General features: G+C 50.7%; 1 protein-coding gene across 1 annotated transcript in view; it reads right to left on the bottom strand.

Moving 5' to 3' along the window:
- The window catches only part of TRIM40 (tripartite motif containing 40), a 35,872-nt gene that overhangs the window by 10,521 nt on the left and 12,321 nt on the right, over positions 1-13,030 (bottom strand). The window contains exons 4-6 of the mRNA XM_039224757.1: positions 5,792-5,939; positions 4,889-5,710; positions 4,712-4,834 (exon numbers count right to left, since the gene is read on the bottom strand). Of these exons, the coding sequence (XP_039080688.1) occupies positions 4,712-4,834; positions 4,889-5,710; positions 5,792-5,939 (1,093 nt within the window). The remainder of the gene's footprint in view (positions 1-4,711; positions 4,835-4,888; positions 5,711-5,791; positions 5,940-13,030) is intronic.

The following is a 13,030-nucleotide window of genomic DNA, read 5'->3' as shown; positions in this document are numbered from 1 at the left end:
GGCGCTCAGTGGGGGCGCAGCGGCAGGTGCTCAGTGGGGGCGCAGCGGCAGGTGCTCAGTGGCTGGTGCACTGCGGCACGTGCGGTGGCCAGTGGCGGTGTGTAGCGCCACTTGAGCCCACCACCGCGTTCGGGCCCACGCTCCGCGCAGTTTTCCGTCCTACCCACGCACCTGCCGAGTTCCAGGCAACGTTCTGCCTCCACTGAAAGTGGGGCAGTATAATCAGGATAGTCCCCAAATCCATTGTTTTTTAAACGCCCTCAGTCCCCCTCGCACTGAGGATACACGCCCAGCTCATTCTTGCGCGCGTCCACCCGCCATCCGCGCCCCAACCACCCCAACGTTCCCAACTGCCACCCGACCACAGCCCGCCCCCCCCAACGACAGACGGCCACCTGACCACGGCCACCCGGCCACCCTACACTCAGCCACTCACGCCGCTGAGCCGCCGCCCCGCGGAGTACCGGCAACCAGCCCCTGGCCTTCGACCACCGCAGACCTGCGACCCTGGGCCCCTGCAGAGCAGCCACGTGGAACCTTCATGTGCAGAGACTCGCCCCCCAGCCCCTGAGGGTGGACACCGAGCAGGTTCAGTAAGTGACTCTGGAGAAGATTAACACTTGATTTCCCACAAGAGGGGGCAGCCTCAGAAAACCGGCCTCTGAACTTTTTCCCTGAGGGACCTCAGCCCTTCAAGTCACCCCTGTTCCTGCCCACTTAGCAAGAGCTCTAGGGACGGCTGAGCCCAAAGCGATGGAACGGGAAGCTTTGCTTAGATGCGGAGCCTTTGGAAATCTTGGTTCACTTACAGGTTTTTAATGCATCATTAGCACCACTGTGTGTTTCCTGTTTGGCTCCCCTCTCCGCCTCTAGAGCTGGCCCGGCTCCAATCTCTGCGTCACATCCTGGTCTGCAAACTGAGACCTATCAGGGGCCGGGTGCCCCAGGGCACCCCCAACGCTGGTGCTACACCGAAGCCAGAATTCTCGGGCTCTGGCCTGCGCACTGAGCCTGGTGAGGAGGGCGTCTCCGAGCCCAGATCTTCTGGAAGCAAGACATGCGTTCCAGCCCTGACAGAAGTCTTTAGGCTATATTGTTAAGTGAAGATACAACAGTGTTTACTGTGCAAATTTTTGCTTAATAAAAGGGAGAATTACAAATATATACTTGATTCTCTTCTTTTATAAAGACACAGTGAGAGGACACACAGGAAACTAATAACTGTTATTCAAGTTCTTAACATATTGTGGATACTAACTCTTTATGATTTCACTCATGTGTGGAATTTAAGAAACAAAACCAATGAACAAAGGGAAGTAGAGAGAGAGAGGCAAACCAAGAAACAGACTCTTAACTACAAAAAGCACACTGGTGATGACCGGGGGGATGGAGGGGGATAAGTGATGGGGATTATGGTGCACGGGTGATGAGCACTGGGTATTGTACGGATGTGTGGAATCACCATATTGTACACCTGTAACTAATATTACATAATATCACACTGTATGTTAACTAACTAGAATTAAAATTTAAAAATTAAAGAGGCGCCTGGGTGGCTCAGTTGGCTAAGCGTCCGACTTAGGCTCAGGTCATGATCTCACGGTTCGTGGGTTCGAGCCCCGCGTCGGGCTCTGTGCTGACAGCTCAGAGCCTGGAGCCCATTTCAGATTCTGTGTCTCCCTCTCTCTCTGCCCCTCCCCTGCTCATGCTGTCTCTCTCTCTCTCTCAGAAATAAGACATTAAAAAATTTTTTTTTAACTTAATTTAAAAAAAATTTTTTTAAATAAAACTGAACAAATGAGTCAAGTAAGGACCAGGTCCCTCTGGATTCTGCCCTCCTTCACCCCACCCCTGAACCTCAGGTCGGGCAGGGGGTTCAGGCATGGGGGCGGGGGGAGGTTGGTTCTCCCAGCAAGAGGGAGCAAGCCAGGGGTGTCCCCACCTGCACTGGCCTAGCCGCCCCTACATTTATGCTCATGTCTTTTAATGGGTCTCTCCAAGGAAGAAAAGGAATATCAAATTTTGTTGGATTTTTAAAAATTCCATAAGTAATGTTGCTTGTGAGCAATTCGGGCCCATGTTATATTGTATGCATCAACTATTACTTATAAACTGACTTTATTACTTCATGCATTTATTTTTAGGGTTATTTTTCTTTCTTGTTTGTTTTCACATGCCTGATTTTTTGTAGAGGACTTTAAACTTTGTACTCTCTGTTAAGTGGGGTCATATGATAACCTCACCCAATCTACCAACTCATTTTAATCATCAACGTATTTTAAACAGACCTGTTTTTATTTATTTCCATTTCTAATTCCTATTTTTAACTGCACACAGTCTCTCTCTCCTAAGGAAACTAGGTACAGGGTGTCTCTGTCTCCTTACCTTATTTATACTCCACAGTCCTTGACTTACCTGGAGTCTGAAACCCTTTTTAAACTCTGGCTTACATTTTACTTTTCCTATAACATGCTTTCCAGTTGCCAGTTGATTGCATTTTGTATCATTTGCCTTCAGGCTTTCTGATATAAGACAGTGATCGTTCACATTCCTACCAGCAATGTATGAAGGGCCCTTTTTTTCCACATCCTTATCAGCTTTGGAAATTTTTTTTAAAAGTTGCCAATCTGGGAGTACGAAGTTTTATTTCATTATTATGTCTATATCTCATTATTTGTATTTTCCTGAGTAGTAGGGAGTTTGAACTTCTTTATTTTAAAAGTTAAGAATTGCTTTTTAGGGGCGCCTGGGTGGCTTAGTCGGTTAAGCGTCCAACTTTCGGTTAGGTCATGATCTCGCGGTTCGCGGGTTCGAGCCCCGCATCGGGCTCTGTGCTGACTGCCAGCTCAGAGCCTGGAGCCTGTTTCAGTCTGTGACTCCCTCTCTCTCTGACCCTCCCCTGCTCACGCTGTCTCTCTCTCTCTCCTTAGAAATAAATAAAACATTTAAAGAAAACAAGAATTGCTTTTTAATATCTGTTAAATCCTATATTCATTTCTTATATTTTTAACTAAATTGTTTTATTTTGGAAACAATATGGAAAAGAATAGAAAGTGGTAATCAGCACCCTTGTAACCATAAGCTACAATTAACAAATGTAAACATTTTGCTGTATTTGCTTCAGATTTTTGTCAAATCAAATGAAACGTTAGAGACATATTGGGGGCTCTGCCCCTGTCCCTCTGTCCCCAAGAGCAAATGCACTCACACACTGAGCGTGTGCCAAGGCGTGCACTGTCCCCTGTCACATACTCGTGGAGCCACGGCCCTGTGCAGTACTTGGTGTGTTTGCAGATGTCTATAAATGACCTTACTTGTTACTGTTTGAGACCTACCATGTGAACACATACAGATGCGTGGTTTTCGACCAGAGGCTTGGTCGCTCAAGGCAGAAAGGAAGGACCACCAGTGGGTAACATGAAGATATATGAAAATGTACAGCACACTGGGAAAGATACACGCATAGTCAGATTCAGAATATCCTCACAACATAACTCAGCGATGTGTTCACCACTTAACACCAGCATAAAGGTTAAAAGACAAAAGTATTATTTGTTAAGTTTATCTATTTTGACAGCACAAGTTGGGGAGGAGCAGAAAGAGAGGAGAGAGAATCTCAAGCAGGCTGCACACCTTTACCGCAGAGCCCGATGTGGGGCTCAATCTCACGAACTGTGAGATCATGACCTGAATCTAAATCAAGAGTCTGATGTTTAACCAACTGAACCACCCAGGCGCCCCTAAAGAACACAAGTATTGGGGCACCTGGGTGGCTCAGTTGGCAGAGTGGCTAACTTCAGCTCAAGTCATGATCTCCCGGTTCGTGGGTTCAAGCCGCGCATCGGGCTCTGTGCTGACAGCTCAGAGCCTGGAGCCTGCTTCAGATTCTGTGTCTCCCTCTCTCTGTGCCCCTCCCCTGGTCATACTGTCTCTCAAAAATAAACACTAAAAAAATTTTTAGGGGCGCCTGGGTGGCTCAGTCAGTTAAGTGTCCGACTTAGGCTCAGGTCATGATCTCGGGGTTCGTGGGTTCAAGCCCCGCGTGGGGCTCTGTGCTGAACGTTTGCTAAGAGCCTGGTGCCTCCTTTGGATTCTGTGTCTCCTTCTCTCTCTGCCCCTCCTCCGCTCACACTCTGTCTCACTCTGTCTCTCAGAAATAAATAAATGTTTAAAAAAAATTTTTTAAGGACAAAGTATTAAAGAACAACTAGAACTACAGTAACTGGTTAATGGATACACAATAAAAATATGCAAATTGTGGCATCAAAAAACAGAAGGGGGAGTAAAGGGTAGAGTTTTGTATGTGATTAAAAAGCTGTTATCAGGCTGAAGCAGACCATCACATCTACAAGATGTTTCAAGTGAGCCTTAGAGTAACCGTGGAACAAACCCTGTAGCAGACATGCTCTGAAGGAAACGGAGCCCCGCGGAGCCCCCCGGTTCACAGGAGAAGGGAGCACCCAGGGAGAGAGGGACTATCAGCCAGCCGGGAGCACCGCGCGCCCCACCCCTCCCCTCTCCCCGGACCCGTCAGCCCTCGTGTTCTCAGCATTCCAGGGGCGGATGGGCACGGAGGGGGCACTGCTGGGGATGAGCACTGGGTGTTACATGGAAACCAACGTGACAATAAGCTATTTAAGGAAAAAAACCAAGATGGGAATACTAACTCCTTATCAACAACCACTGTAAGTGGAAACAGTAAATTACTCACGTCACCGTTAGGCCCCGTCCTGTGGGCCTTCCTTGCTGGGAAGCCCACCCCTCTGGGCCGGGCCCTTCGGGGACGCGTCCCCACAGCAGCCACCTGCGGAATCCCCGGGGAGAGACGACCTGGGCGCCCGGCGCCCCACCCCGCACCGCGGCTGCCCGGGCGCCGCCGCGCCGGTGGATTAACCGATTTCAGAGCCGGGTCCTCTCTGCTCCCCCCGTCGTACTGAGCGGCCCCGGGACCGCTAACCCCACGTAGCCTGGGCCGCAGCCGCCCCCTCGGCCAGCAGGGAAGAACCAGTGCCGCCGTGAGAGGCGGAAGGGGGCCTCCCTTCCTAGCGCTCGCCCGAGCTGCAGCGCCCGCCGTGTGGACGGCGGACGCGGGCTCGAGCCTGAACACCTCGCCGTCCTCCACGCATCCCTGTCTCTGAGGGTTCAGGAAGTCCGAGCCCCGACACCTCGTGCATTTGCTGCCTGTGAGACCCAGGGGCCCGGGAAGAGAGGAAGGAACAGGAGACACGAGACGGCTCGGCTCGGGGTGTTGAAACGGTCCGCCCACCAGGGGGCGCGCCCCGCCCTGCACCGCAGAGCGGCGCGTGGTGACCTCTGGAGACGGGTGTCGAGGAGGCGGAGGGCGCCTGGCTGGACAGCGACGCCTCTCTCCGGCTGCACCCAGAGGGAGCTCGGAGCCAGGGGGCTGCACCGCTGTACCCCGGGCGTCCCCGGTTCTCCCCCTCCTCTGCCCGCAGCCCCCCGACTCCGGAAGCGGCCTCAGCTCCCCCGGACCCCGCCATCCCCCAGGGTCTGGAGACGGCGGCTCTCGGACGCCCCTGCGGACGCCCCCCCCCCCTCCGGTCCCAAGCCCGGGAGGCGGAGCTCCGAGCGCGGCCTCCGGCTGGCTCCGGGCGGGGCTCCCTGGGGAGGGCGTCCCCAGCTCGCAGGTTCCCGCCCCAGCCCGGTCTTCCATCCGCACCTTCCACGCCTTCTTCCCTTTTGCGGGCTCCTGTTTCGCGGCGCCCACAGGTCCTGCGCCCTAGGGTGATTCCTCCGCCTTCCTGTCCCCTCCTCCCCGCTATCCACTCACGCCGAGAAGCGCGCAGCTGGCGGGGCGCAAGCCAGGCTCCCGGAGCCCCAGGAGGGTTCCGCTCTTCGCTCCCGCGGCCAGGCCTGCCTGACGTCTCTGGCCCGGCCGTAAACGTTTCTTCTTTCCAGTCTCCTTTCCCCCACGATGCCTGTGTGGACAAGAAAGCCTGAAATGCTGGAAAAGACCCTCCGCAAGGCCGGTCGCTGCAGCACATCTTGTAATAGGAGTGAGCGGAGTGGACACAAGCCCAGTGGAAATCGGCAGGTGCTGGGTGAAGACATGCCCGAAGAGAGCATCCGCCTGCTTCCTGGTGGATTCGCAGGCGCAGAGGACTGGGCAGCAGACCGGGCCCCCTTTTCTCCTCTGTCGCCTCATTTCCCCAGGCCCCCGTGTGACACTGAGTGCAGCCCTGGGCCCGTCTGGATCTCATCCTTCCTGAGGGTCTGAAAAACGAGACACTGGACATGGTGTCTCCAGGCGACTCAGCCGAGTCCACCCCCTCACCTTCTATCCAGTTTGCCAATGAAGAGTATCTGCCTTATTCTAGGATGACCTCCAGGATATATTAAGTGGAAAAACAAACAAACAAGGTGGAGAACAGATACCTAAGGTAGATGTAAATATACATACTTGTTTGCTTATACTTATTGATGAGGTTTTGGGGTGATGGAGGGGTCGTGGAGTTTGGAGCCAACCACCTAGAAAGAATTCTTCAAGGCGTCGTTGGTATAAAAAGGTGACTTTATGAAAGCACAGGGACAGGACACACAGGCAGGCAGAGCTGCACTGGGGTTGGGGGAAAGGGTGGTGACCTTTTTACGGAGTTGGGGGAGATAGAGTCAAGAAGGGGTTCCAAAGAGATTTTCACATGCTCAAGACTTACTGGAGGCCTAGCTACGCTAAGGTGGTTTTCCCTCTAGCAAAGCGCTAATGTTAAGACAGTAGGGAATTCCTGGACTTTAGGCTATTGATGGGATTGCCTGGTGGAGACTCTTATCAGTTTAATCATTTGTGGGGTTTTTTTTTTTCTTTGTCCTTTCTTGTTTTTGGGTAGCTGGGAGTGTCCAAGGAATATCTCACATGTCCCACCCTGGGGGGTTGGGGTGCTGTTAGCCTGCAGTTTGCCCTCAGCTTGCTCCACACTAGCTCATCACTTATTTTTTTATTATTATTAGTGGAAGTATATTTGAAAGGCTAACAAAGGTAGTTACCTATGGGGGGAGGAAAACCAGGTGGGAGATGATAATCGGTCTTTTCTGCATGTACCTTGTCCGTATATTTGACTTTGGAAACATGTAAATGTTTTACATCATTACAAAATTAAATTAAATTAAAACAAAACACACTGAAATTGTGTATGTAACTGGTAGCTTAAAAACCCAGTGAGGACTTATTTTAAGTGACTTCAAACTGCAGTAATGGGGGCATTTGCGGGGCTCACTTGGTTAGGCTTCTGACCCTTGGTTTTGGCTCAGGTCATGATCTCATCATTCATGAGATTGAGCCCCACTTTGCACTCTGTGCTGACAGCTTAGAGCCTGCTCCGGATTCTCTCTCTCTCTCTCTCTCTCTCTCTCTCTCTCTCTTTCTCTCTCTCTCTGCCCCTCCTCTGCTCTCTCTTTCTCTTTCAAAAATAAATAAATAGACTTTAAAAATAAATAAATAAAGGGGTATCTGGGTGGCTCAGTCACTTAAGCATCTGACTTTGGCTCAGGTCATGATCTCACAGTTCAGGAATTCAAGCCCCTCCTTGGGCTCTGTGCTGACAGCTCAGAGACTGGAGCCTGCTTCAGAGTCTGTGTCTCCCTCTCTCTCTGCTGCTCCCCTGCTTGCTTTCTCTGTCTCTCTCAAAAATAAACATTAAAATTTAATTTCATTTAATTTTAATTTTAATAAATAACTAAATAGGTAAAAATAAAATGCACTAATGTGACTGGATATCCTTAGTAGGATATATTCTGACAACAAAAAGAGTAGCAAATAAAACTTAATTTTTTCATTTATCATCTTGGTAATTACTGCTGTTATTCTGAATCAATTATGTATGCACATATATATACAAACACATAGTAGAACAAAGAAAATGAGGGGCCCCTAGGTGGCTCAGTCGGTTAAGCGTCTGACTTCGGCTCGGGTCATGATCTCACGGTTCGTGGGTTCGAGCCCCGCGTCGGGCTTTGTGCTGACAGCTCAGTGCCTGGAGCCTGTTTCAGTCTGTGACTCCCTCTCTCTCTGCCCCTCCCCCATTCATGCTCTGTTTTTCTCTGTCTCAATAATAAATAAACATTAAAAAATTATTTTAAAAAACAAAGAAAATGAGTCATTATGTTAATGTTACTAGAAACCAAGATTTTCAGCATAAAAGGAAAGATTAGGTTTTCTCTTATGACATAAAAGAAGAAAAATAAAGCACAGTAATTCAAAATTTGAAGGAAAAAATCAATATAAACTCATAATGTATTTTCTCTTAAAAATGACAAAATGTGTTTCTTAGCTCTGTTTATAAGAAGGCCACTAATTATGCCCTAACTGAGTGCACTGAGCAAGCATATATCCATAGAGTACCACCACCCCCTGGAAGGAAAAGAGGTCCTCCGAGACCTAGATAATCCTCCATCTGGGAGAAGAATATACAAGGTGACCCTGGGACATCTTGTTGCCCCAGATTGTGAGAAGGCTACTGGGGTCACATCAAAAGTGACTCAGGATCTCACAGAGTGTGGGTTGCAGCTTCATATCAGGCTCTGCGCAGATGGCTCTCAGATCCTGCTTGGGATTCTGTCTCCTTCTCTCTGCCCCTCCCGGATTTGTGCGAGCACACTCTGTCTCTCTCAAAATAAGAAAACTTAAAAAAATAAATGTGAACATTGACTCTACATTTATATTAAAGAACTGTGCATTTTAAAGATGTGATCACTGTACCTTTTTAAAAAGATGTTTTTGTTTGCAAACTAAAGTTTTCATCAATGAAAGATTATGTGTGGGATTTGCTTAAAAATAACACGGGGTGTGAACGGGGTGTGGATGAGTAGGAGGTTATTGGAAAACAAAATTGGTCATGAGTTGATCACTGCTGAAGGGGTAGTGTGTGTACCAGAGTTCATCATATTATTTTCTCTTCTTTATGTATGTTTGAAACTTTCTGTAATAAAAAGGTTGACACTTTTAAGAAATTAAAACGTTCTGCCAAATGTCAATATTTGGAAATGAACCTGACTCTGACTTCACCCTCTTCCATCCCTGGGGTGGGGGGAGCACTGGTTAGCTCTTACTGAGACCTGAAGAGGATCCAGGCACTGTCCCGTGCTGTGGCTGGGAAGGCAGGTGGTTAGTGACGCCCAGGGCCTGGATCTCCTTTCCCCGGTGTGGTAGTTTCTGCCCCGCGCACGCTTACAACAGCACTGTTAACAACCGGCTACAACAGTTTGGTAGACACCTTTTTATGTACCCCTCACAACATTCCAGCATTCCAGACAGGACTCGAATGCTCAAACTCAGATTTTTTAGGCCATCTTGAAAGCAAAAAACTCCCCCCCAAATGCAGGACAGTATGGTTATAAGAAACAATAACTTTTCTGTGGTACTGCCTCCTGTCCTGACACCTGGCTGCCTTCTTGTCCCCCAGAGCTGCTGCGAACATGAGAGACCTGTCTCTCTCAGCTCCCTCAAGAGGGGCTGGCAAGGGGCCCTTCCAAGCCTCTTGTGGCTTCTGCTGCTTGCTGGGTGTTCTGGGAGTTCTTGGCTCGTGGGGACATTGCAGCAGCATATGCCTGCATCTGCACACGGCCATCTCCTCGGTGTCCATGTGCCCAAATCTGTCTCCTCTCACAAGGCTACCAGTGGTGCTGGACAAGGTGTCCGGTCCACCCTAACCCTTATACCTGAAAGACCCTATTTCCAAACAACAACCCATTCGTAAGTCAGGACTTGAACGTATCTTTTGGGAACACACAGCTCAGCCGGTATGTAAGTCCCCCTAACAGCCAGCGGGAAGTGTGGGTATAAAGAGGGCCAAGGCGGAGATCTGAGGGAAGCTGAGATGGGGAAAGGAAGACACAGGCAGAGGGGCACAGAGGAAGCCTTCTGCAGGAAGGGCCCAGTTTGGACATTGGGAGGGACTGGGGAACCAGAGAGAGGAGAGAGGTGGTCTTCAAACAGCGAAAGAGCAAGCAGCATGGTGGTGGTTGGGGCAGCACAGGGGGCGGGAGAGGCCTCCCCAGGGAGGGACAGTGTGCAAGAGCCGGGGTATCTGTGAGAGGAGGACACGGAGAGGAGCCAGGTGTCTGAGAGTGGCAAAGCATGTTCCAGAAGACACTCCTCGTTCACCAGCTCATTGTGTGCCTTACCCATGTGTCTCCACCGCCCTGTGCTCTCCTCCGACCTGGTGTTGCCCTCAGCCCCTCCTTCCTCTTCCTCACTAGGACAGTCCTGGGACCCCAACCTGGGGGGCTGGCCCTGCCTCAGCTGCACACACTGCTCCCTCCAGATGCCTGGACCATCTGCCACTGCCCAGAGCAGGTGCTCAGCCCTCATCTGTGTCTCAACCACGGCTCCATCGTGTTCCGTGACTGAAGCCAATGTCCTTTGCGCCCAAAATCTTCTTATGAAAATTCTCAGACAGAAGACCTGAAAGGGTTTTACAGTGATCCATCCCCTGGATTCTGTCATCACCATTTGACTGCAGTGGCCTTATCGGATGCTCCCACCTACCCTTCCCTGTCTCCATCCATCAGTGCGTCCATGATTGTATGCATTTTATAGTACGTTTCAGGCAATGAAGTGACTTCCTAAAAGATAATCTGATCACGTGAGGACTTCATTGAACTTTGAATGGACTGTCAGTGATGCTCCCTTTTGCTGAAGGATAAAGCCCCAACTCCATACGGTGATGTGTATGCACCCCCAGCCTAAGCTCCCTGTCCCCCAAACGGCCTCCTGGTTTTCACTCAGGTAAGATGCTGGCTGTATGTGAGCATCCCTGTCCCCCATGCTGTGTGCTGTCTCCCTGACCAGCTCTCATCCCTTCTCATGAGATTGTCCCCAGAAAGCCTTTTCTGACATCCTGCTAGGGTCACTGACTGGCCTGGTGCAGGACCTCCTTCATGAGCCTTACCTCAATCACCACACTCTCTCCACGAACCACAACCATCTGAGAGCTTCCCCCAAAATCAGGGCTCCCACTCTATTTGCCTCTTGTCCTTGGCACCTGGAACAGTCTGTGGTGCATGTGGGTGGCCCGTAAATACTTGTTGAGTGACTGCATAACTGGTTCTGTCCCTTGTGACAGCACTTCTGGCTTTTATGCCATCTTCGCCCACATGGCCTGGGTCCAGACCCTCAACGTGGATCCCACAGCGTAAGAATGAGGAACGGGGGGCGCCTGGGTGGCTTAGTCGGTTAAGCGTCCGACTTTCGCTTAGGTCATGATCTCGCGGTTCGTGGGTTCGAGCCCCGCGTCGGGCTCTGTGCTGACTGCCAGCTCAGAGCCTGGAGCCTGTTTCAGTCTGTGACTCCCTCTCTCTGACCCTCCCCTGTTCACGCTGTCTCTCTCTCTCTCCTAGAAATAAATAAAACATTAAAAAAAAAAAATTAAAAAAAAAAAAAAAGAATGAGGAACGGAACCCAGGACGTTACCAGTGTCCTCTAGCCAAAGACCCCCAGAAACACACCCGTAGTTAAGCTGGACTGATTTCCCCTAGAGACAAGAAAAACACACAGCACTGGCAACTGGGCAGTGTCTGTCCAGTGCAGGGGCCAAGGGCAGGCCGCGCTGAGGTGGGCCGCTGAGGCATGAACGTGATTTTGAGTTAAAGTCAGCAAAACGCAGCAAAATGCAGGAAAAGCTCTCTTCCTAGTCCTCACCTGCCTAAATTTAAGGAAAGGAGAGCTTGTACTAGGAAGAAAGCTGTTACTAGAGACTCCTCTTTACCTAAGAAACTTACTTGCTTAATAAGGCAAACTTTGTTTTTCCAAACATCTACCGCCTTCCTGTGAGGTCCTCCTAACCCTGTATCCTCAGACCCTGATCCCAGCTCAGCTCACAGAGCCCCATGTTGCCTCTTGGAGTTTGCATGTGTGTGTGGATCCCCATTGCACACATTGAATTTCATTTTCTCCTGTTAATCTGTCTCAGGTCAGTTTGACTCTTAGTCTGGCCAGAAGGACCTTGAAGGGCCCCCGGAGAGTCTTCCTCCTCAAGAGGCCTGTAGGGTTCTTTGTAGGGACTTGTCAGTCCTCCGTTCCTCCTCAGTGGGGAGTGCGGCAAGGATGAATAGGGGCTGGGGGGGGTGTCTGTGAGGAGTTCCTTAAAAGGTAAAGTAGAGCAAGTCTCAAGTGAATCTGCAGTGTCCAACCCCCAACCCAGACCCTCTGCCCTCAGCTGTCATGGTCAGCGCCCACGAGGCCATGGGAGGGGACAGGGAGGCCGTGAGCAGGGGGGCCCAGCTGCCTTGGCTGCGGCCTGGGCAGGGCTTCTGCTCTGCCGACATCTCCCATTCTCCCCATTCTCCCGGGGCAGAAACTCTGCAGGCGGTCGGTCCTCTTCGCCAGAATGTTTTCTTGATCATCCTGCCTGGTATCACAGTCTCCCAAATGACTCCCATAGCTACTCGTTTGAGCCCCGAGGAAAACCTATTAGATATGAATTCTTTGTTTGTTTTGTGACAGTGGCCTCTGACCAGACAGGCTCAGCTCCCTGGACCCCAAGGGCCTTATTGTCTCTGCTCCCTGCCTTTTGGGCGGATGACCTCACCCTCACCATCAGTTTCTGGGATCCAGTGACTCACTGCGGATGCCCGGCACCTGCGGTCTCTGCGGATGCTGTCTAAGGACACGGGCCATGACCTTTCGTCCTCCGGTCCAGCGCTTCTCCCCATTAGCGATTCTTCTCCATCCCGGAGCTCTGGCTGCCTCCTTCAGACCAGCACCTCTGGTGATGCCTCCTGCACTCCCCCTCTCCCGGAGCTGGAGTCTCTCCCGTCCAGGTTCCTGCCCTCTGCCCCCACGCCACCCCCAGGGCCAGGGCTCTCCGGCCCCACACCTTGTGCTCCTCCTCACTTCCCGGAGGGTTCGATCTGATGTGGGCTCTGCCAGCTGCACTCGCTTTAAGAGCTCGAACAAATGACTTAAATCTCTGGGCTTCTGTTTTTGCATCTGTAAACTGTGGGTAATGATAATTACCTTTTACTATGTTGTATGGATTAGTTTTCTGGTTTTGTTTCTTTACTGAACAAGTAATTA

The sequence above is a fragment of the Hyaena hyaena genome, unplaced genomic scaffold (assembly GCF_003009895.1).
Source record: "Hyaena hyaena isolate Hyena2069 unplaced genomic scaffold, ASM300989v1 scaffold_1759, whole genome shotgun sequence".
In the NCBI taxonomy this organism is placed as follows: Eukaryota; Metazoa; Chordata; class Mammalia; order Carnivora; family Hyaenidae; genus Hyaena; species Hyaena hyaena.
The sequence above is the reverse complement of the archived record's forward strand: the minus strand, read 5'-3'. Positions and strand labels throughout refer to the sequence as shown.